Below are 25,908 nucleotides of genomic sequence, written 5' to 3'. Positions count from 1 at the left end.
ATGTATGTGCTGAGGTTCAAATCCTCAGCTCTCATGGCTCTGGTGGATTTGGATTGCTTGCAGTGGAGCATGTCCACCAAATCCTGATTGGACATGGTCTTGTATGTCAGGCATAGGTCACCTGTAAGTATGCGGTATGACACTGAACAAAGCTGGATTTCCTCTACTCTGGAAGCATATGACATGTGTTGAAGAACCCTGATCTTCATGGTAGGTACTTTTGGGGTGTCTCCAGCTGTTGCAATTGCTGGGCGAGGTACCTACCATATGGGGCTTTGTATTCAATCATGGGCCTGATAAGGGAGAAGGATAGTGGAACAATGACCTCCTATGATCTTGATGGAAAACCCTCCATGATAAGGTGGGCAAGATAGAAAGTCTTCCTAACCACTTTGGCAACAGGGGTGTCAAAAGAGATATCACTATCTACATGTGTCCCCAGGTGTCTGATTTGTTGTCTGTGCTCAGTGGGTTGCTGTCTATGTATTGATCTGTGGGTACTTTGTTCCTCCCAAAGGGGATGAATACACATCAGTTGCATTCAGTTTCAGGCCATGCGTCTGGCACCAGCTATCCGCCTTTGTGACGGCATTCTGTAGTATGTGTGTGCAGCTGATGTATTCACTATGGTGCCTAGGTTGCAGTCATCTGCAAACTTTGTCAGCCACAACCCCTATGTTTGCTTTCACATCTGAAAAGTAAATACCAATTAAGAGGGTCCCAGGACACATCCTTGTGGGACACCACCTGTGACTGGCTATGAATCTGACAAGGCACCTGCAATGTTGACTTTATGGGTTCTGTTTCTTAGCCATTTTGCAACCTATCCTGCGACATATGCTGTTATATGTCAGCTGTTGAGCTTGGCTGTGATGCCTGAGTGTGGTATTGTGTCACAGGCCTTAGCCAAGTGCAGGTAGGCTGTGTGGACTGCGTAGCCCTCATCGATGGCCCTACTGACAGTTTCATAGTAGTCAACTAGGTGCAAAAGGCAGGATCTGCCCTGTACAAAGCTGAACTAGGTGGGAACAAGGGTCCGTAGGTCAGTAATGTGTCTGTGTAAGAGCTCCATAATGACTCTTCCCATATCTTTGCAGACAAGGGTGGTTAAGCTTGTGTGGTGGTAGTTGCCATGGTCTGTGGAGGCATCTCCTTTGTGGAGTGGGACCACTGTTGCCGTATGCCAGTGTTCAGGTACATATCCTGTAGCAAGACTAAGGTTAAATAGCAGTTGTATATACGGGTCCAGCCCTTCTGGAGTTCACATAGCATGCAACCGGAGATACCAGCAGGTCCCATGGATGCTGTGTACTTGTCTTTGCTGAGTGCGGCTCTCACATGGACATCCAAGATGACAGTGAGGTTACATACAGCAGTGATAACTATCTTCTTTTGGGGGTGAGGGAGGGTAAATCGCACTGAAGCTGTCCGCCGGAATGTTGCCAATATCTGTCAGGTCACTGGAATATATGTTGTTGTGTACCAACTCTGAGCATATCTGAGGGTTCACAACCAGGTGTCTGACATAACTGAAGAAAGCAGTGTGGTTACCTTCATTGTCTTTGGTGATTTATGTCCCCAAGTTGACCTTGCATGTCTTTATGAGATAATGTAGCTTTCTACTAGTGCTGATCACAGCTGTCTTCCCTTTTGGAGATGTAGCTCTGTCTTGCATTAGTAACCCTCATCTGTCATACAGTTTGTTTATGGCTGGGGTCCACCAGACAGGACACTTTCCCTTTGTGGAGAGGGTCCTGTTTTTATTGTGATTGCATGGTCCATGCTGTCTGACATCTAGCTAAGGGAGGTCATTGTGGTTCTGCAGTTATCTTTCATCAGCATTAGAAATGACCACAACAGCCCCTGTGGGTGTACCTCATGCAGACACATCCAGCACCTGTAAAGTCCACAACAGTACCTCACCAGGAGTATGACAGAGCTGGAACACATGTAATGTGTAGCCTAATTAAACAGAGTGCAGCTCCACACACTGCCATGCTGTCCACCCAGATGCAAGCTGTGCCTGATGTAGAAAGCCATGTCCAAGCTGGAATCAATGCACATGCTGCACCTTGTACAATCTGAATGGCAGGGAGCTATGCACATGAGGGACCTGAACCCCAGCACTGACATATTTAGGACAGGCTGTACTGCATTATCCAAAACACAGAAGCCACCCCCATGAGTAAACTACCAGTACAGGTTGTCCGTAGAGACACTCGTTGAGTCCCCTCAACAGGAATCCTAATGAGTGGATGGGAGATAGGAGGTTTACCCTGGGTATCAATGTTATGTCACAGGTAGACAGAGGCACAGTATACTAAACAAGACATATGTCATGGCAAACTACACTTACAATGTGTTGATGGACAAATACACTCTCCGACTAGCATTAGAAATGGCCTAGGGCACATCGGTAGTGTTTGCCAATGTACACCCATGTTGTGGAATACACTACTGATTTTGGATGAGGCTGTTGTAAGTAGTTCACATCTGAACATAATGCAGCATGGTCAGATAGGTTCATAGGTACATAGGTTTATACTAGGCTATCTTCCCTAAGGCAGGTATAAGCCTAGCACAGAGTTCATTGGCATACACCACCCCTTATATGGAAACAGTACTGTGCCCATTATTTTGTCATGCCTCTCTCCAGCAGTGACACAGTGTCGACTCCCGGGTTAAACGTATGACCTTCCATCCACAGGTCAAGATACCTCTTGAACACAGCCAGCAAGGTGCTCTGCCTCACATGTACCGGGATTGTATTCCACAGCATAGGGAGTCTCCGGGTGATAACTCCATCCCTCCAACATGTCCAACGTACATCCCTGCTAAGGTGTAAGTCACCTGCACTAGTGGTTCAGGTGGATCTGCCGATTCTGAGGTGGAGCATGTCCATTAATCCCTGTTTGGACATGGCCTCGCATGTCAGGCACATGTCACCTCTAAGCAGACGGTATGTGAGTGAATAGAGTGGGAGTGTCTTCAATCTGACAGCATATGACAGCTGTTGGGGTTCCTTGATCCTTTAGGTGGGGGACATTCAGGGTGTCTCCAATTGCTGCAGATGTTGGGTGAGATACAGCCAGAATAGGGCATTCTACTCGATCACCGGTCTGATAAGTGAAGAGTACAGGGGAACAATGACCCACTAGATCTGGATGTGAATCCCATCCTGATCAGGTGGGCAATGTAGAAGGTCTTTCTAGCCACTTTAGCAACGTGAGTCTCAGAAGAACGGCGACTGTCAACCTGGGTCCCCAGGTCCACGATAACCTCCTCTGTGCTTAGAGGATTGCCACCTATATGGTAGCTTGGGGTTACCTTGCTTTTCCTGAAGGGTATGTCTACACATGTTGTGCACTTTGACTTCACCAGCTATCAGTTACTGTGAGTCCCTTCTGAAGGATATCCGTGTCTGATGCACTGTCCACTATGGCGCCCAGTGTGCAGTCATCTGCAAACATTGTCATCCAAAGTCCTCCCATGTTGGCCTGTACTTCTGGGAAGTACATGACAAACAATGGGGGCCAAGGACTGAGCCCTGTGTGACACCACCTGTGACCAGCCTGGAGTCTAACATAGTGCCAGCAACTCTAACCCTGTGGGTCCCGTCCTTAAGCCAGTTTGCAACCCATCTTGTGACATATGGGTTTACATTTCAGTTGTTAGGGATGTTCTTCATCTCACATTGCTGCAGTCCTTACACTTGGGGTATAGCGCTGTCCTCGGTCGGCCCGAATACCAAAGTATATGGCTGACGCCGGTCATGGCGCATTAAACTGACGCCAGGACGTCAGGGTATAAATGCGCATGACCGACGTCATATCCCCAGTCTTTTTTGCCGCGTGGTCCGATGCAGAAGCAAATTTGCGAGTGCAGGTTGGCGTCCTGAGATTTTCGAGCGGAGTTTCAGACCGAATCAAGTTGGCTAAGTACCCGGGGAATATTTTGGTTTTCTTGCCTCAGTATTTTACGGATGTCAGAAAAAGTAAATAACTGTATTTCTTGGGAAACAGATACCACATAGGGACTACCACAGCTTGTGTATACCGTGTTTAGGGCCTGAGCACGGCGTTGTTGGGTGTTCCTCTTGCGCTAGATTTAACAAACGCACCATAAAGAGGAGATTAGACTGCTAGGTTAGTCTTCGGGAAGCGGTGCAATTACAAAATGCCGTCGGATGCTCCGGCGCCGCTTCTCGAAGAAGCGCAAGGACAAAACACCTAGGCCTAGGTTAGAGGCACCGCCGACCCGGACGTCGGTTCTTTAGAGGGCGGTTGTGCCAGAGGCCCAAACAGAAGTTTCCCTAGAGTCCCAGGGGGAGACTTTGTTGTTACAGGATGTGTCTTCACAGGAGGTAGGCCAGGCTGAAGGGGCTTCTCAGGTAGCTGTTCTCCCCTCTCTGCCTAAGGTGGTTAGGCCTTCCCCTACTGTTACAAAGGCTTCTTCCAAGAGTAGGCCAGGTTCAGCTGTAGCAGGTGCTCCTCCTAGTACTTCAGGCCCTGTGCCCAAGAGACATATGCTTAAGATGGCTGAAGATTTAATTACTCTGATTAGGGGTTCTATGCCCCCTCCTGACAAAAGGCCTAGGGTGGATCCTGAATTTGGGAATTTTGAACAGGATTCTGATATTTCTGAGTCTTCGGCTGAGGATTTACAGGAGTTTTCTCATTATTCTGATTCTGATGTGGATGACGCCACCCCTTCTGCTTCTCCTCCTGAGGATTTCTCATTCTCAGAGACTCTCCATGCCATGAGGGAACACTTTAAATGGGAAGGTCAGGATTTCTCTGATTCCAGGAAAAGACTAAGGGAATTTTTGTTTTTACCTCAGCATAGGCCTTTAGCTATACCCCCTGTTCTTTCTGTGGTGGAAGATGTTTTGCAGAGGCTTCCCTTAACCCTGATTCTTTACCTCCCGCTCCTGTTAAACCGGACAGATACTATAGGGTGCCTGAAGCTCACAAGTATCTTTTAAAAGCCTAGGGCAGATCCAGAGACAGTTACTCAGGGGCCTAAAGGGTTAAGGCTTCTGTGGCTAAAAATCCAGTTCCTCAGGACAAAGAGGCAAGAGCTTTAGACAGATGGGGAAGAAAGTGTATACTTCCTCAACTTTAGCCATGAGGGCTTTAAATTGTCAATTCCACATGCTGAGATATCAAATCTATCTCCTTTCACAGTTAAAGTCTAAGGTAGATGCTCTGGCAGAAGGTATTGAATGTAAGGAGTTACAAGATCTGGTACATGTGTCTGAACAGGTGGGTAAGCATTCCTTACAATGTGGTTTTGATGCTGTACAGGCCTCTTCCAGGGTGGCTGCCACTGGTACTGTCCTTCGCAGGCACGCCTGGTTACGGGATCAGAATTTAGCTGAACATGTTAAGTCAAGGATCTTGGATGCCCTTTACAATCTGATGTGTTGTTTGGTTCGCCTGTTGAAGCAGTTTTAAAGAAAATGGAGGACAAAGCTAAATCTATGCACACTGTTAAAGATTTTTACAGGTTCAACCACCAAACTTTAGCAGAAACTGCCCAAGCAAGACGTGGACATACCCTTCTTATGATTCCCACTCTAGGGGTAGGTCGAGGCGTGGGGGGGCAGAGCTCAGGGTTCTTTAGATCCAGGACAGGGGCTCACCTGCACAGTCTTCAGGGGAGGGCAGGGGTCAGCCTTTAGGTAGACAGAAGCAATGAGATACCTTTTCAAGTGTCAGAAGTTTCACGCCTCGCAGCACCTTTAGGAGGAAGACTGACACTTTTCAAAGAGAACTGGAGTTTAATTACCCAAGACAGATGGGTATTGGATATCATTCACCACGGTTACAGATTTTATTTCCATACCTTACCACCGTTCAAGGGCATGCCAGATATTCCGCCCCAACACAAATTGGAAGCTCACAGACAAATATCCATATTGACACAGATAGGGGCCATACAACCGGTGCCTATGGCAGAAAGGGGCCTAGGATTTTACTCGCCTATTCCTAGTACCAAAAGGGGAACACGTGGAGACCAATTCTGGATTTGTCTATCCTCAACACCTTTCTGGACATCCCCAAGTTCAAGATGCTGACATTGCAACAGCTTTTACCCCTCCTGGGCAAGGATCACTGGATGGTAACTTTGGATCTCCAAGAGGCTTACCTTCATGTCCCTATCACTCTAGGCTGCAGGAAGTATCTGCTTTCGAGCTGGAGATTCACACTATCAATTCTCTGCATTGCCCTTTGGCTTATCCACTGCACCCAGAGTATTCACAAAGGTCCTGGCTCCAGTGATAGCTTTTTCAGACGGAAAGGAATACAGATTTACCCTTATTTGGACGATTGCCTGATTCTGGCTCAGGGCAAGGACGAACTTCTACAGCATTTAAAGTATGTGATAACAGTGCTAAGATGCCTAGGGTATTCTGTGAACGAAACAAAGTCCAGTCTAGTACCCTCTCAGGACATGTGCTTTCTGGGTGTGAGACTGAATACAGCAGCCCAGATGGCCTTCTTGACCCCGGACAAACAAAAGAATCTTTCCCTTTACTTCCAACAACTATCACATCAGTCCGGGCTGACTGCAAGGACAGTCCTTCAAGCCTTAGGGTTCATGGCATCTTGTATTCTGGTGCTTCCCAATGCCAAACTGCATATGAGGAAGCTACAATGGTATCTCAAGAATCTATGGACACAGCACTGCCACGATCTGGACACTGTCATTCCAATAATACCTTGCATCCAAAAGGAATTCTTGTGGTGGGCTCAGCAATGTCACCTAAACAAGGGACTTTCTGTGACCCGGCCGGAGGCAAGTCAGATTCTAACAACAGACGCCTCAGACAAAGCTTGGGGCCCATCTCAATGGAAAATGGATACAGGACAAGTGGCCTGCCAGACTACAACATCTACATATCAACCTAAAGGAGATGTTAGCAGTCCAGTTTGCATTAACAGCTTTCAAGGAATTACTTCTTCCAGGACAGGTGTTGATTCTAACAGACAACACAACCGTCATGTGGTACATCAACAAGCAAGGGGTACACATTCTTACCCTCTATGCAGACAAGCAATGATTCTATGGGAAACTGCTCTCAGTCTACAACTGGATCTTCAGGCAAGGTTTCTGCCGCGGGTGCAGAACTCCTTAGCAGATGTGTTAAGCAGGCAAATCATGGATCCCCACGAGTGGAAACTGGATCCTCAGGTATTTCAGCAAGTAACAGTGTCATGGGGAACACCAGACATAGATCTGTTCGCTTCTCCTCTAAACCACCAGCTGCCAAAGTTTTGCACAAAAGGATACACCAGGCAGCTTGGAAAGCGGATGCTCTTTCTTTCAGTTGGAAAAATCTTCATGTATACGCCTTTCCACCACTTCCTCTACTTCTAAAGGTTCTGCTAAAGGTAAGCCAGGACAAACCAAGAATGATCCTGATAGCTCCAGATTGGCCCGACAGCATTGGTACCCACTACTGAGAAATCTAATAAGGAAACCACCGTGGCCCCTGCCCTTGATTCCTCAGCTGTTATCTCAAAAGGACGGTCATTTACTCAATGTCAAGCTTCACTCTCTTCATCTCACAGCATGGCATATCCTGTTTTAGCTCATAGCAGGGCTCAACTTCCTCAACAAGTTTTGAATGTGATTATGGAAGCTAGGAGACCTAGTACAAGGAAAGTGTATGGACAAGTGGAAGAGATTTTTGCTTTGGAGTGCAGCAAAGGGTGTGGATGTTTCTGAGCCTGACTTAAGTGTGGCTCTTCTATATCTTACTGAGTTACTGGACAAGGGTTTGTCCTTCTCTTCCATTAAAATTCATGCTGCAGCAATTTCAGCTCACTATGACTGTGATCCACCTTTGTTTTCTCATCGTTGTTCAAGCAATTTCTCAGAGGGCAAAGAACATAAGACCTCCACGAAGAGCTCCTACTCCAGCTTGGGACCTCAATTATGTGTTGGAAAAGCTCACTCTGCCACCTTTTGAGCCTGCAGCTACGGCTGAGTTAAAATATTTGTCATGGAAGACTGCTTTTGTTGGCCATTACCTCTGCAAGAAGGGTTTCTGAGTTGCAGGCCCTTATGGCTGTTGAGCCTTTCTTGATCTTCCATAAGGATAGGGTATCTTTCGCACTAACCCTTCCTTTATGCCTAAGGTGGTCTCAAGTGTGTCCTTAAACCAGTCTATTCATTTACCTACCTTTTATGCAGACCCCAAAACAGGGGGAAAAGATCTTGCATACTTTGGGCGTGCACAGACAGTTACGCTACTACTTAGATAGGACTAAGGGTTTCAGGCAGTCACAGTTGTTTGTTTCTTTTGCTTTAGGTACTCAGGGCAAGCCTGTGTCAAAGCAAACTCTTTCTAAATGGATTGGGTTTTGCATTTCTTTTTGTTATTCTCAGCATGGCAAGCAGATCCCAACAGGGATCAGACCTCATTCCACTAGGGCTACTGCCACCTCTACAGCCTTTCTAAGGGGAGTGTCAACTAAGGACATTTTGGAGGCAGCTACTTGGAGTTCAGTGCATACTTTCTCTAAGCACTACCACCTTCCTCTACTCTAAATCTAGGGCTGGGTTTGCCACTGCTATTCTACAGGGCATTTTGACAGCTCCTGCTTCTATTTGATTTGCCATCCTCCCTTACCTCTGCTTTGGGAATCTACCCAAGTGTAAGGACTGCAGCAATGTGAGATGAAGAACATAGTACAGTTTTGTACCTACCATAAATGTAGATGTTCAAGATCCACATTGCTGCAGTCCAATTTACCTCCTCCGTCCCTCTGTGTTTAGGGGTGGTTGTGTGGTTAGGTTAGTACTTTATTAGATAATTGTTAGAAGTTGTACATAGTTTGGGTGTGGGGGTGTTTAGTGTTTGGTAATTTTTTGATTTTACCCTGTTTAGGGTCTTCTGACATCTGGGGCAAGAAAAGACTGAGGATATGACGTCGGTCATGCGCATTTATACCCTGACGTCCTGGCGTCAGTTTAATGCGCCATGACCGGCGTCAGCCATATACTTTGGTATTCGGGCCGACCGAGGACAGCGCTATACCCCAAGTGTAAGGACTGCAGCAATGTGGATCTTCGAACATCTACATTTATGGTAGGTACAAAACTGTACTTTTTCCACAATACCTGAGTGGGGTATTGTGTTGAAAGTGTTTGCAAGGCCAAGGTAGGCTGTATGGACTGCCTTTCCCCAACAATGGCCTAAGTGACCGTTTTGAAGATGTCAACCCAGTACAAAAGGCATGATCTGCCCTTGACCAAGCCAAAATGGGACGGGTACAATGTCTGCATGTCCCCTATATCTTTGTTTATGAGCTCAATTATGATCCTCTCCATAGATTTGCAGACTACACTTGTTAAGCTTATGGGGCAGTAATTACCAGGGTCTGTAGAGGCACCGCCTTTGTGCAGATGTGCACAACTGGACCCTAACCAGGCTGTTGTGCACACTATGGAAATGTAAAGCGGTGATAGGACTATAGCCCAGGATACTGACCACCACAGTGAAAGTACTGAAACACTACACTATACAGTGCTATAGTGTTAGGTCAGTATGAACGGATGTTGACAATTGTGTGCAAAGTATCCCATGCAAAACCTGCAGGCACAGTATACTCCTGTTTTGTTCACACAAAAAGCATTTGGACAGTAACTACACAACATGGCACAGAACATACAACCATAAACTGGAGGTATTTGTTGAAGGTCACACTCATCCACAAATGTGATGGGCTGCAGAGTTCAACATATGTAAAGCCCACACTGGGCATGCTCACACACTTAGATAAATGAGACATCTTTCACACAACATGCCATGGGAAGGCTGAACTGGGCATGCTCACACACTTGGTCCAAATGTTACTCCTAGCAACTGTGAAAACACACCAGAGGATGCTCATTCCCCTTTCTAGACACTGATCATGTAAGCACCCTATATATCGGAGAAAAGGAATCTCTCAGTAATCCGAATAGCGCGCTCTGCTAATGCGTCTGTCTCTAGTGTCATAACATAGTTAGGTAGGGGTTTGAATCCAGCAGGTGGCAAGTGTGTGTGAAGGGGGGTAAGTGTGTGTGTAAGTGTGTATGAAAGAAACATCCCTTTTGGCAACTGGGAAAACACACCACAGGATGATCATTCCACTTTCTAAACTCTGATGATGTCAGCACCCTATAAGTATATCAGGGGAAAGGAAATCTCCCATTAATGCGAATAGCGCACTGTGCTAATGCGTCCGTCTCTAGTGTCATAACATAGTTAGGTAGGGGTTTGAATCCAGCAGGTGGCAAGTGTGTGTGAAGGGGGTAAGTGTGTGTGTAAGTGTGTATGAAAGAAACATCCCTTTTGGCAACTGGGAAAACACACCACAGGATGATCATTCCACTTTCTAAACTCTGATGATGTCAGCACCCTATAAGTATATCAGGGGAAAGGAAATCTCCCAGTAATGCGAATAGCGCTGTGCTAATGCGTCCGTCTCTAGTGTCATAACATAGTTAGGTAGGGGTTTGAATCCAGCAGGTGGCAAGTGTGTGTGAAGGGGGGTAAGTGTGTGTGTAAGTGTGTATGAACGAAACATCCCTTTTGGCAACTGGGAAAACACACCGCAGGATGATCATTCCACTTTCTAAACTCTGATGTTGTCAGCACCCTATAAGTATATCAGGGGAAAGGAAATCTCCCAGTAATGCGAATAGCGTGTTGTGCTAATGCGTCCGTCTCTAGTGTCATAACATAGTTAGGTAGGGGTTTGAATCCAGCAAGTGGGAAGTGTGTGCGAAGGGGGGGGTAAGTGTGTATGATTGATATATCCCTTTTGGCAACTGGGAAAACACACTACAGGATGCACATACCCTTTTCTAAACTATATCACAATTATGTATGGCTTTTGATTACAGACATGCCACGTGTGTTTTGCACACACAGAATGCCCATGTGTGTGGGTTGTCCCTCACAATAATGCATGACATTGATTAAACCAGTTATGGCAATGCACACATGATGTATGTGTGTGCCAAATACACATATGTACCTGTGACCTTCAATAGTTACCATGTGTGATGCCTGCCACATGTGAATACATGGTATTTGCACAGGGTAACATTATGACCGTGGTCTTCTGTGCAGGTGCTGCATGTGGGATGTGTATATACAGTGTGAGATGTAGATGCTATCAGCCTAGTAGTGAGGGATGCACACCTGGTCTGGGGCATATAGTCTACATGTTGTTGATGTACAGGAGCTGCATGTTTTCACCTGTTGTGGGAGTGGTAAGACAGTATTCCATAGCAATGCAGTGACTGCATGCTAAGAACCATTCAGCTAGGGTGTTGTAGCTACACTAATTCATTAGCATTCAGTAATTTGTCAGAATCCCTGGTGAGGGTCTGATGCCAACCAAGGTCATGGGTCTACCAGCCTGTGTCACTTGCTCAGTGATCCCTTCCATGTTCCCTATCATGTATCCCAGTGAGGGACATCCCACATCAGCTGTGGTGGCATGGACAATGACTGAGTCATATGTGTCCATGCATCTGACTGACTTGTATGTTTGTGTTATGTGGTGAACCATAGTGCCCCATGAGCATATCACTGTGACCTGCACCTTTTCCAGCCTGGTGAGCATTGTCTCACTGTACTGGACAATAAAAGTACCTAACACAACTGCGGCAGTAGTGTTGTATAGCTGTACAGACTGTGCTTGTTTGACACACAGGATTTGTGTGCTATGTGTTATGCGTGCTGTGTGCAGGCCTAATGTATGCCTGTGTGCCAGCTGCAGAGATGTCTGCCAGTCATGCAGGATGCTATCCTTAGGCTTCACAACTGACCTGTTGTGTTTCCATGCTTGTATTGCTGTCCGTGTAGGTCCACATCAGATTGGTATTGCTGTCACTGTAGTATTTCATGCCACCAGACAGGTTATGCCAGTACTGGGTTCAGAGTGCTTAGTCCACAATTTGGCCATGTGTTTCCATCTCATACATGTGATGTACATCCATGGGTAGGGGATAGGGTTGACTGTGTACATGTGGCAGCTGTGATATTACTACATGACACACATATTCCACAACTGTACCATAGAGGTGACTGACAACTGACCTTTGCACATGCTACCATAGTATTGAGATTACATTGGTGATTAACAGCACATAGGGCCAATGGTGAAAAAGATACATAGGTCCATAGGTTCGTACAGGGATGTCTGCCCAGGGCATGTATCCACCTAGCCAGAATGTGTGTGCCTTTCAACATGCATTGTGAATCTGTCTTGCTATGCCCTTTTCCAAGGTTAGTATACTGTGCCTCTGTCGCACAGTGACACATAAGTGATACCCAGGGTAACCCTACAATGTCACATCCAGTCATTAATATCACTCTTGAAGATAGTCACTGAGTCAGTCTGCCTAACCTCTATTGGTATAATATTCAGGAATGAAGGGAGCCTCTGAGTTGTGAATGTGCCCCTCCAGCATGTCCTATGTATATCACTCCTGAGGTTCAAGTATTCCCAGCGTGTATCCTGGTGGGATCTGGATATTCTGAGATGCAGCATGGCCATTAAGTGAGGGTATGACCTGGCCTTCTATGTCAGGCACAGATTGCCTATGAAGAGGCAGTATGTCACTGAGTAGAGCTGCTGTTACTTTAACCAGTCAGTATGTGGCATCTGTTTGAGCCCTTTGATCCCCTTGTCGAGGTACATATGTGGTATCTCCAGTTGCTGCAGGTGTCTGGTAAGGTGCATGTCGACAGGTTCATCATAGTCAATTATGGGCATGATGAGGGATGAGTAAAGGGGCACAATGTCCTCCCCTGATCTACATGTGGATCCCATGATGATGTGGCCCATGTAACATGCTTACCTAACCACTTTGCCCATGTTGTTGTCAAATGGTAGAATGCTATCAACCTGTGTACCCCAAGGTCCATAATTCCTTCGTCTGCACTTAATGGATTAACACATATGTGGTACGTTGTGGTCACTTTGTGTTTGACAAAGGGGATGACTATACGCTTTCTGTCATTCACGTTGAGGCCATGGCTGTGGCACAAGTCGTGTGTTTGCAAGAGTCCCTTTTGGAGGATGCGTGTGTTAGCTGGTGAGTTGATTATGGTGTCCGGTTTGCAGTCACCTGCGACTTGCTGAGCCACAGTACTTCCATGTTGGCCTGTACCTATGATAAATATATAATGAACATGACAGCTCCCAGGGCTGTGCCTTGTGGGACACCACTTGTACCAGGTTGGAGGCTGACATGGCTCCAGCAATTCTACCATGTGTGTTCTGCCCTTGAGCCACTGTGCAATACCCATAGTGACATAGGGGTTAATATGTACACTGGTGAGCTTCCCTAGAATGCACAAGTGGGGTATTGTATCCAAGGCTTATGCAAGGTCCAGGTAGGCTGTGTAGACCTCCTTCCCTTGACAGTGGCCTTGGTGACTGTTTCAAAGAAATCAAACAGGTTTGAGAGGCAGGATTTGCCATTGACAAAGCCAAACTGTGTATGGTGACATGTCTGTAGGTCCACAATATCTAGATATGTGAGGTTCATGATGATCCTTGCCATAGCTTTGCAGACAAAGCTAGTCAGACATATGGGGCGAGTAGTATCCAGGATCCGTGAAGGCACCACCTGAATGTTGAGGGACCACTGTTGCTGTATGCCACTCTCTGGCCACATATCGTGTATTAAGGCTGGGATTGAACAGTGGTGTTATGTCTGGGTGTAGCTCTTCTTGTGGTTCATGTAGGACACAGCCTGGGACACTGTCTGGTCCCATTGATGCAGTGTTTATTGCTTTGGGAAGGGCATCTCTTACCTTAGCATCTGTGATGTCAGGGGGGGCAGCACTGTGCCGCAAGACATATTTGCCCTTTTGGTGTGGTGGGGGGAGAAGGCAGCATTGAACCTGTCCACTAGGATGATGGCAATGTCTGTGTGTTTTGTATTTTGTGTGACATCTTGGATTACCTCTGAGCATATCTGGGTAGTACCACCCAGGTTACTAACATAACTACAGGCAGCCTTGTGATTATCCTCAGTGGCTTGTGGAATCCTCTCTCAAAGATGGCCTTAGACAATCATATGGGTGCCTGTAGTTGTCTTCCAATACTCATCAGTGGTGCCTTCACATTTTGGGAGGTTGTCGTATCATGTAGTGGCGTCATCCTTCTATTGTATAGTGTGTTTATGGCTGGTGTCCGGCACCCAGGACATCTGCCTTTGGAGAATTGGGTCATGCTTTCATATGTGGCTTCATGATCCATGCATTCCTGAATGTGTCCATAGAATGCCTTTATACAGGTATCTGCAGTCTGGTCCATATTTTCAACAGGCCTTGGGCCTTTGAAGGTTTCCACATCATTTATGAGGGGTGTGAACTTGCATGACATGAGCTGTTGACAGACGTGCCGCCCTCCAGACAGAGCAAGGTGAGGGTCACAGTTAGCTACCTGTCGGGTGATAAAATGTGCCACATAACACAGGCACACAGGTCACTCCACAGCAAGTACAGCTATGAGGAAGACATTGTCCATGCTGGTGCAAACAACCTGAGACGTACCTCCCTGGACCACTTGGAAAGAGACACAGAGGAGCTCTTACAGCACCCTCTCAAACTCAGGACTCCCACACAGCCTTCATGCTGACACAGGAGAGTTTAGATTACTCTGCAAACACCATCATACTGGGTGATGTCAGCTACCCAAACATAGACTGTGAACATTACACAAGCCATAATACCCAAGCTCTAGGGTTCCCATAGATCAGACATTCTTTGGCTATGGAACAGGTAACCAACCTTCCCACAAGAGGGGCAGATATACTAGACCTGATCATCACAAACATGAGTACAAACTGCTCACCACTGGGAGTATATCCCTCATTGTTGCAATCAAACCATATACTAATCACACTGGAGTACTGGATCCCCCACATATGCAAACCTCAAACACATCGATATGTGTGTGTGTGAGAAATGTCCCTATTAGCAACTGTGACAGTACAGTACAGGATGCAGATCCCCCTTTTGAAACACTGATGATGTCAGGACTGTATAACTATATTACCTGTAGTAAAGTCCTCCAGTAATTCGCATAGCGCACTCTGCTAATGCGTCTTTCTCCAGTGTCATAACATAGTTAGGTAGGGGTTTGAATCCTGCAAAGGGAATGTATGTGTGTTAGTATGAGTGGGGTTTATGTGTGTGCACTATGCTGGGAGGGTTAACTGCCTTTTGCCAACTGGGAGAACACACTACAGGGTGCACATCCCTCCTCCTACACACAGATGATGTCAGCACCCTCTAAGTACAGCATTAGTAAGGATTTCTCCAACTACTGCAAATAGCACACTCTGCCAATGTGTCTGTTTCTACTGTCATAACACAGTTAGGTATGGGTTTGAATCTTGCAAATGGAAAGTATGTGTTTTACTCTTGGTGGGGTTAGTGTGTGTGCACAATGATGGGGTGGGATATGGCTTTTGCCACATGGGGCTATGCACTGCAGGGTGGTCATTACCCTTAACAAGCAGTGATGTTGATAGCACCCTATACAAACAAAACTACAAAAGAGAAGGTGGTGGTACCAATAACACATGTAAGGTAACACTTCTTCAAGTAATGTCCACAAAACGGAGTAGGATAATCAAACAATTCTTTTATTCTATACAGACAACATGACAACAGACAACTGCCAGTACTCAGTATAGTGTTACATGCTACTGTAACACGCACATGTACCCGAATATACCTAGATAGTGTTCTGAAGCCTGAATGTGGCAAGTGTGTGGATGTGGGATGTGTCTGTGTGTGCATTTCCGTATGGGAAACATGTTTGATGTGGCAATCAGGGTACTACAGTACCTGATGCACATTACATCTTTCAACTGATGAGGTTGCCTGCACCCTGTGAGTACAGGTAGAGAAGGGACGCCAGTAGTAAACAACATAGTGCACTTCTCAAATGTGTACCTGTCATGTATCAACAGCTACTCATGTAGGGTGATAAATAATGGGAATGGCAGGTGAGCGTGTGCATGTGTGTGGGTAGCAGGGTGTGTATAAATGCATGTGTGACAGAACAGATACATATAGCTGAATCTATATAACAGCACAAGATGCGCATTGCCATAGTCAATGTTAGCATGTGATGGTGTGCAGCTGGTACACTTTGGTAAGTAGTATGGGTGCAGATAACAATTGAGGACATTCATACAGTTACTGCAGCAGGACTGCTGGGATATACACACAATTATACTGGAACAGTGAACAGTTACCAACATGTTACTACTTATACACATCTATGTAGTCACCGTGTGCATCAGCAACGTGTTTACCTTTACCTGCACCAATGTTGTAGTATGCAGGAGGTGGCACAGTGTCATCATATGCACAGGGTGTGGGTTAGGTATGCCCAAGCCAGCCACTGGTAACACCAATTGACATGTGTGTGTATGTGTGTTTGTGAGGGGCAGCAGTACAGGGTGGACCGTGTTGGTGCAGTGTGTGTGTGTATGTGTTTGCCCTAGGTGTTAGGTTTCTGCATGTGTGTAAGCACGCACACAGTCCCACATAATGGCTGCCATGTACAGGGTTTTGTGGACAGCCACAGACTGCACCTGTCAGGTCATCCAGATCAGTGTCTGTGGGCACGGACACAGTACCTGTGCCTGGCAGGGTGCTACGGGCCATATCCGGTACTAACCCAGACTGGGTACTGTCATCGGAAGCAGGGGTGTGTTGACTGGACACAGTTCCCTGTTGGGACTGTCCATTGCCACGTGCACGTGGTCTCCTGGGGCGTCTTGATGACAGCACAGACCCAGCATTGCTGGGGCTGGTGCTGGCACTTGAGGTGCGCGAGTGGGCCTGTTGTCGTCCGCGGCCACTGCCAGCTGGTGCTGTTGCTGGCATACGGCCACTTCGACGTCGCAAACGCACACCATCGCCCTGGCCCATGGACATCTGGTTGTGGAGCAGCTGTTCTATGCCCCCACAACGTCTGTCAACGACATCTGTGAAGTTACGGATAGCATTCGCAACGTCACGCATGCCGTCTGTCATGGCTGTGCGACATGCTCTCAGCTCCCTCAGATCCTGTCTGGTGTACCTTTCCATACGTGCCTGTGCCTGCATGACAGTTCGAAACATAGTGGAGGTTGACATACCTCCTTGGGCACGTCGGCCAGAGGCAGTACGGCCACAGATGCCCCCACGAGAACCCATGGGCGACTGTCTGCGTGGTACCATTGGAGGCCCCTGCTCATGGCTGCCTTGTGGGGATGCATGTACCACAGGTACCACATTACCCTGATCTATGCCCACTGCAGACTGTCCATCACCTAGGGACAATGGTGACAAAGGATGTAACGGCAGGATGACTGTGCGCATTGACGGGGTTGAAAGCTGTGTACTGAGAATTGGCTGACCAATGGTGGACCCAGACACACCTTCCTGCACCATTACAGACATTTCATCATCATCAGTACCTGGGGCACAAGATTCAGGTTCCCTGCTGCAGGTCACCAGAGCAGCACCAGAACCTACGGGAGGAAAACATGGAACACAGATTACAGTCTCAATACATATTTGACAGAGATGCACTTCAATACTAATGCACACATTCAGAAATGGACACATGCACTCATGGACACTAACACACATGCACACTTGGGCACAGGCACACTTGCACACATGCACACCCCACAGTAAACACACACATCAGTACCGTGTTACACTACTCAATTTACTACAACTGTGTATTACAGGTATTGTGAACACAGTCACCAGCATGTCTACTACAGAGTTACACTACTCTTCCTAGTTTTATAAATTGTTTTACAGATAATGTTAAAAAGACTCACCAGCATGTATGGCCTGCCTCGTTGCTAGATGGGAGGGACCTGGAAGTGTGAAGAGAGTAATGTCAGTGGGCACATGTGTGCCATTTATTTTGCACATGATACAGTACAGTAGTACACTAGATGTTCTTCGTCTCACATTGCTGCAGTCATAACCTGTGGGTAGTCCGCTGTCCTCGATCGGCCCGAATACCAAAGAGCTGTGCTGGCGTCGGTCATTGTCGCCTAGAGCTGACGTCAGTACGTCGTAGTACATAAGCGCAAGACCGATGCCATATCCTCAGTCTTTCTTGCCGCGTGGTCCGAAGCAGAAGCAGCGTTTGCAAGTGCCGTTCGGCGTTCTGAAATTTTCATTTTTCGAGTTTCAGACCGAAGACCAAGTTGGGCTAAGTACCCCGTTGGGGAAATCTTTGTTTTTCTTGCCTCAGTTATCCGGATGTCAGAAAAAGTTAATAATTGCATTTCTTGTGGGAAACAGATACCTCATAAGGATTTTCATTCTTTGTGTATTCCCTGTTAGGGCCTGAGCACGACGTGGTCGATTGTCGCTTTTGTGCTAGATTTAACAAGCGCACCATTAAACGAAGATTAGACTGTGCCAGGCTTGTTTTTGGGAAAAGGTGTAATTATAACATGCCGTCGGATCCTCCGACGCCCGCTACCGCTAAAAAGCGTAAAGATAAAACTTTGAAGTCTAAACCGGATGAGTCGTCCGTTATGGACGCCGGTTCTACGGAGCCTCCGGTTGAACCTGTGGACCCGGCCGGGGATTCGGCTGAATTCCATGGGGAACCTTTACTTTTGCAGGAGTTAACCTCTCAGGAGTTAGGCCCGGCTGAGGGTGCTTCTCAGGTGTCTGTAGTTCCATCTTTACAGAAGGTTATTAGGCCTTCTTCTTCAGTGGCTAAAGGCCATGCTAAGGCCAAAACTGGTCATGTTGGCCTGGGTCATAGTTCTAGCTCCCCGGCCCCTGTTCCTAAGAAGCATATGTTAAAAATGGCTGAGGACTTGATTACTTTGATCAGGGGTTCTATGCCTCCCCCAGAGAAGAGGCCTAGGGTGGAGGCAGATTTAGAGGGGATGGATCATTCCTCAGACTACTCTGATTCCTCAGCTGAAGAAATTCAGGAATTTCCTTCTTATTTGGATTCGGATGCAGAGGACTCCTGTCCTTCTGCTTCTCCACCAGAGGATTTTTCTTTTTCTGAGACTTTACATTCCGTGAGGGAGCATTTCAAGTGGGAAGGCCAGGATTTTTCGGATTCTCGGAAACGGCTCATGGAATTTTTGTTTCTTCCTCAGCATAGGCCCTTGGCTATTCCTCCTGTCTTAGAAGTTGTTCAGGATGTTTTTTCTGAATCTTCCCTTAATCCTTATTCTTTACCTCCTGCCCCTGTTAAGCCAGACAGATATTATAGAGTTCCTGAAGCACATAAGTATTTGTACAAGAGTCCTAGAGCTGATCCGGAAACCATTACTCAAGGTCCGAAGGGTATTAGGGCTTCTGTGGCTAAGAATCCAGTTCCTTTGGATAAAGATTCTAGAGCTTTAGATAGATGGGGGAAAAAAGTATACACCTCCTCTACGTTAGCTATGAGAGCTTCGAATTGCCAATTTCATATGCTCTGCTTGCATATCAACTGCTTACATCACTGACCTAATCTATTTAAACAACAGGAAGTGATGTATAACTGTTTTTTGAAAAAGTTTGGCAGGAGCCAAACGAAAGCGCTTAATTCATACTGTCTTTTTTACGCTTTGTGGATTTGTTTTATTAAACCCTTGCTGAGTATTATTCAGGTGGATACTCGTTTTTTGTGGGTTTGTGCCATCATACTTTCGTCGAGCAAGTCCGTTTTTTTGGTTTACGTTTGGTTTGTTTATACTCTTTTTGTATATTGTTTGAACACTTTTTTTTGTTAACTAGACATAAGTTTTGTCATGACAAAAAATTCTTCTAGAAGTGCATGTTAATGGAGATATTTACAGAAATATGAGAACATATACTTAATTGTATATTTGGCAAAACAAATACTGGCTATCTCTCAAGATGTCCTACTTAACAGTGAAATATCAAACACCATTTTCTTCAACACCAAAGGTTTTACTTAATGTCATGCAAGTTTGTAACTCCCTCAGTTTTTGAAATATTAGGTACAAATGGAAATATTGCTTATTTTCACAATTGGTAGCAAATAACTAACAAGGTTTCTAGTACAATGTGATATAAACTAGCAATGACAATGAATTGTCGTTTCCCATACTGATGTTTCACACCATACACCTCAATAAAATGTAGGTCTGCCAGCTATGAAAATATCAACATAAATATGAAAATGTGAATAATAAATGGCAAACAAAGATTAGTTTCCCCACTGCAGGATATCTTAGACTAAATATCTTAGTGTCATTTTGTTAACTCCTTGCCCTTTCTAAATTAGCTGACCCCAAAAAAGTAATGCATGCTGTAAGGCACTATGGATGTGAACTGGAAGTATACATACTAGGTATTTTAGGCTTGAGTGAGTTAAGAAAAAATTGTTGAGGTCTGAGCAGAAAGGGAAGACTTTGACGCCATAGGTGTTGAATTTGATGCCCCTCAAAGACCCTAAATTCTAAATAAGAAGTCCACATCCTTATGGTTCAGGAAATCCTTTCACTCCACTTCACACAGGGGTGGCTATAGCAAAGGTGGTCTCTGTAATGGTTGTTAACCCAGAGGTCAAGGTGGTTCACAGAGCCAGGGATGATATGGTCCCTTTTCAGGTAGACGGTACCTAAGTCTCAGATGGTTTACTCATCTGCTCTCCTTTGGTAATTGGGGGCCATTTATCACTGTACTTGCCAATGTGGATGACCATCACATGCCTCCTGTTTGGGGGTGAAGGGAGCATTTCAAGGAGAAGGATGGTCTGAGTAGCGTGGAGTCTGATAGAAGCCAATCTTGACATAAATATCTTTGAGATGAAGGCAGTCCTCCCTAGATTTTCAAGGATCATCTACCTCTAGGAGTGATCTCTAGTCAGACAAACATGCCTGTGGTATGGTATTTGAACAAGCAAGGAGGGACCAGATTCTACTCCCTTTGGTGAGAGGCTATGAGGGTTTGTCAGTAGGCAGTCACTTCCCATCACTTTGGATTGTAATGCATATTCCAGGAAGGATGAACAGCCTATCAGATCCATCTTGACTCCTCACAAGTGGACTTCTTTCAATACTACAGTAGTTCATCAGATATTCAGCTACTATGGTCAGCATTGCTATGATCTAGTTCTATGCCCTGTAATGCCAACTGCAGCAGTTTCACCCTGATCCAGTTGAAAGGCCAATCCATAAGATATGCTCTGTTTGAGCAGTTGCCTACCAGACTTCTCTGTGCTTTTCCACCTGTTCCCCTGCTGTCCAAATTCTAAAAGAAAGCTGCAGCATGCAAAGCCACTGTGATCATCATTGTCTCATGCTGGCCACAGCAGATTTGGTTTCCCTTGCTAAGGCCTCTCCTAACAAGCGCCCATAGCTTCTAAATCTGCTTCTGGATCTTCTGTCACGCTCTTCATTACAGCCTTACCTAGATTTTCTCAACCTAAAATTGACTGCTTGGTTTCACCACTTCCTTTAATGACTAGGGGGCCCTTGATCTTGGTGCCATTCTCATACTTTGTGTCTAAAAAAGAATCCATTACCAGGTATACTGAAGTAAATGGAAACAGTTTTTTTACTTGGGCAACTGATCAAGGAAATGACCCTTTTTCTGCTTCTGTTCCTGAAATGCTGTTTCTTTCACAATTATTTCATGCAGGTTTTATGTACTCTACCATCAACATTCAACTAGCTTCCATATCCAACTTTCATAACAGGTTTGACTTACTTTCCATTGCCTTTCATAAGTTGTGCAAGGCCTTTTTTTAAAAGGGAAAAACCAAACGGCCACTGCAAGTCCAAATGAAATGTAATTGAACCACAAAAGGAAGACAGTCTTCGAGCAAAAAAGTTTATTCTCCTTTCACACACATTAGCACCTCTGCTGTTAAGCCTTCAAAAGTACAAACACAATGCAACTTCCCATACTCCATATATACTCTCTCACTCAATTAAACAATTAATTAAATCAAATACTTCCAGTTAAGTTCTGTGTTTAAACCCTTGTGAACCAAGGTATCAAATTTCAAAGTAAAAAGTGCTTCTTTATACAACAGTTTTTCATTTACTGCTACAGGGTGTAAAAAATAGACTCCACTTGTTCTAAAACACAACCGTGCAACAGTTTAAAATTACTTGCATAAAATTCTTTAAAATGCATAGCTAAAGGAGTAACAGTTAACTTTTTAATGTCCCTTATATGTTCTTGAAGACTCACTTTAAACATTTGCTTTCACTTACATAAAACTTGTTACATGGACATTTCAAAATATACACAGTTCCTTGTGTATTGCAAGTAAACATCCATTTTTGGATAAAAAATTACAGAAGTAATAGTAGGAAAGTTCTTTACAACATGAAAACAAAAAGAACATTTTCCACACCTAAAAGTGCCATATATTAAAATAATCTGTCTGTATTTGTACTTCAGGCATTTGAAATTTACTGTGCACTATTATGTCAGAAAATACTACAGACCTTTTTATAAGAAATCAAAAGTTTGTTTGCTAAACATTGTTCCAGAAAAACATCTTTGAACAACATAGGCCAATAGCAATGTAACATTTGCACAATCTGTTGACTTAGTGCATTGTAAATAGTCACAAAGTAAATAATCTTACCAGTGTGATTGGCACTATTATTTCCTGCACTCCCCCCTACCTCTTCTTTTGTCAAAATCTATCAACTCAATAAGTGGAAGTCCCTCATTATGTGTATTTACTGAGTTTTCTTCTATTCACTTTTATAACACTTAGCTCTAACCCTATTTAAAGCTCTAACCCTATTTAAAGCTTCTAACACTTCTGTCTTGTCATATCCCCTGTGTGTAAGCATTTTAACTGAATCTTGTATTTCTTCTTCAAAATATCTACATTACACAACTTACTTATTCTCAAAAACTGTGTATGGTAAAGATGAAATCAAGTGGGGGGAGGCATGACAGCTGGAACCATGTTGGAAATGTGAATCACCTCTTGAACTTTTTGTGAAATTTCCTGCCAATGAATCCTGTTTGTTCATCCCACAATTACAAATCTAAAAAAACTGACTCTCACCTAACTGTAAGCCACTAAACTTGAAACCAAACTGGTTATTATGCAATTGCTCAATGAAAATTTTTACCTGCTCATTACCTCCCTTAGAAACAAAAATAAAGTTATCCGTGTAGCTAAAATACCTGATGACATCTTTTTTTTTTAAAGAAAGAAAGACCAAACATGCTCTTAATTTCAAAAAAGCCATTATTAGGTTGGCATACATGGGGGCAAAGGATGCCCCTATAGCTATACCTTGTAGCTGATGAATTAAAAGGGACCTTTCTCCTATACCCTCCAGTAAAAGAACCCGTTCTTCCTTGAGACCTCACTTTTGTCTTAGAAGCCTTGATGAAATGTCCATTTGAACCAGATTCTTCTGCACAACTTCCTGCCTTGGAAGATTATATTCTTGGTGGTAGCTACTTCTGCAAGATGAGTTGGTCTAGTCTTCCAGTGCTCCATAACCGATCTTTTGTAAAGAGAGGGTATCCCTCTGAACTAACCCTTCCTTCATTCCAGAAGTTGATTCAAAAAATAATTTAAACCAGCCTATACATTTGTTTGTTCATTCTAACAGGGGCAAGTATGTCCTACATACCATAGACTTACACCAACATTTGAGATCTTGTCTACACAGAACAGAATCGTTCAGTCAAGTGAGTCTGCTTGGATCATTAGCACCTGATAAACTCTGAAGAAAAGTTCATGGGTCTATAGGATGTGGCACTATTTTATATAATTATACTCACATTAAGTTGTCCTTACCAGGATTTGAACAGCTGCCTAGGTAAGGCCACAGTATAGAGAACTGTGTATTAACCCACGTCACAGGCACAATGTTTCTTTGTTTAGATGGTTGTTTGACTGTATTTCTTTTGTCTGTGTGTCACACAGTAAGCCATTGCCATTTAAACCAAAGGCTCATTCTACCAGGTCTGTTACTACTTCTGCAGCCTTTTTTAAAAATTCTCATGTGGACAAACATTGTGCTGCAGGAAGCCTGGTCTGCATTGTTCACCTTTGCTAAACATTAGAAGCTGGATATAATATCTAGGTCTAGAGCTTCTTTCAGAGCCTCAGTACTCGAGGGTATCCTGTCATGGTGCCACCAAGATTGTCAGGTAGTTTGGGATTCTAACCTAGCAGTTGGCTTGGACAGACAAGATGAATGGAGTATGGAAGTTGTGTACTTACCATAATGCTAGACCCTTTCTTCCATCTCTGTCCTATAAAGCTTCCCCCTCTCCAGCCCCCTTCCAAATTGTCATTTCCTGAGAGCCTTAAAGAAAATCCTGAAGCCCTCCACAGATATCTCATTTTCTTCCCCCAAAATTTAGTCCACTGCCACAAGCAGCAAACTTAAGTTTGAGGAGAGTTGCTTCTCAGGAGGATTGAGAGTGAAGATTCTCAGCAAGGCTGTGTCAGGTTTTCAAGCTGCTTGTCCGATCCATCAGGTGTATCTGGTGGACCAGGATGAAAAGAAAAGTATATAACTTATCTTAAGCTAGGAAAGACTACTATTACTACTAGAAAAAGATGATGCATTACTTTCTCTCTGGTATAAACTGGAGTAATTTTTCTCATTTCAGCTGAAATTATGCTGATTCAGATGGATGTCCTATTAAGGGAAACTGTGATGGTGGGATTATAAAAACCTAGGTAGCACAGTGGTGCAGCACTTAGTTCACCACTTTGATTCGTGGCTGAGGTGCTTCCCTTGCAGTGTCTTCATATTCTGTCTGTCTGCATGAATTATGGCCCAGTGCTCTGGTTTACTTTCCAAAAGGCATGATGTAAATACCTTTTCAATCCAGTGTACTATAGGGGAATGTGTGTGTGCTGGAAGATACTGTAGGGTTGGATCTCTGAAAGAATCCATACAGCCAATAGACAAACTTGTGCATCGGTGGTTGTTACAAAGAAGATTTAGTTGCAAATTCTCATGTCTTCCTAGTAGAAAGGGGCTAAAAGAGCAGGAGTATTGCAAGATCATTTTATGTTCGCATTTTATTTTGGTAGCACTTAAACTATTTTTCGTAAGATAATTATTTTGTATTTCATTTTCAGAGAAACAATGTTCACATTAATGACAACATTCTTCATTGTGCATATGAGTATGGTGTGCAAAAGGTCGTCTCATGTCTTTCTACTTGCATATTCCCTGACAAGACTAGTTATCCCATTGATGAAACTATGGTGAGTATCACATTAGAATATTGATGCATACCTGCTTTTCTTATTGATTGATGTGCTGAGATGGTTTAAAGATGCCTCCAGACTTTGGTGAAATGTTCTGTAGAAGTCTCCAGAGTTGCCAGTTTCAAATGTCATTGTCATTTTTATCCAGTTTCCTTGTTTTAGGAATTGAAAATTGGTGAGAACCACAGCATAGTATGTGCACTTTGCAGAAAGGACTGATGTGCGTAATCTTGCATAGTTATACAAAGCAGATGGCTCATGTTTTGAGCTGCAGACGTGTTTGCTATTGATCATTAAAGTACTTTTTATAGTAAAATATTGTTTGGTTTGTTTTGAGCACCTAAATGGATGACGAATCTATTTTGGTTTTTCTGAAGAAGAAAGTCAATTTGGTTCCATAGTTGTAGACATGGAAATCAGAAGACTCTGGTTTAAACTCCATCTAAACTAACTCCTGACCTTAAACAAGTTGCATTCACTTTCACAGTTAGTTGTTGCAGTTGTAAGAACAAAACCTTCTTGACTATCACTAGGCCAGTGTTGGAAATGAACATGTTATTAAAGGACTTTTTGTAACCAAAGTTTGTAAATTGTGGTTTTTCTTTTGTTGATGAACTTTACCTGTTTACTTTCTTTAATCTATCAGGCTAGTCAGTTT

General features: G+C 44.5%; 1 protein-coding gene across 1 annotated transcript in view; it reads left to right on the top strand.

Annotated features, from left to right (window-relative positions):
• The window catches only part of GFUS (GDP-L-fucose synthase), a 651,262-nt gene that overhangs the window by 114,721 nt on the left and 510,633 nt on the right, over window positions 1–25,908 (top strand). The window contains exon 3 of the mRNA XM_044067329.1: window positions 25,119–25,247. Within this exon, the coding sequence (XP_043923264.1) occupies window positions 25,119–25,247 (129 nt within the window). The remainder of the gene's footprint in view (window positions 1–25,118; window positions 25,248–25,908) is intronic.

The sequence above is a fragment of the Protopterus annectens genome, chromosome 3.part1, assembly GCF_019279795.1.
Source record: "Protopterus annectens isolate FY-2018-M chromosome 3.part1, PAN1.0, whole genome shotgun sequence".
In the NCBI taxonomy this organism is placed as follows: Eukaryota; Metazoa; Chordata; order Ceratodontiformes; family Protopteridae; genus Protopterus; species Protopterus annectens.
This window is presented reverse-complemented; position numbering and strand designations above follow the sequence as displayed.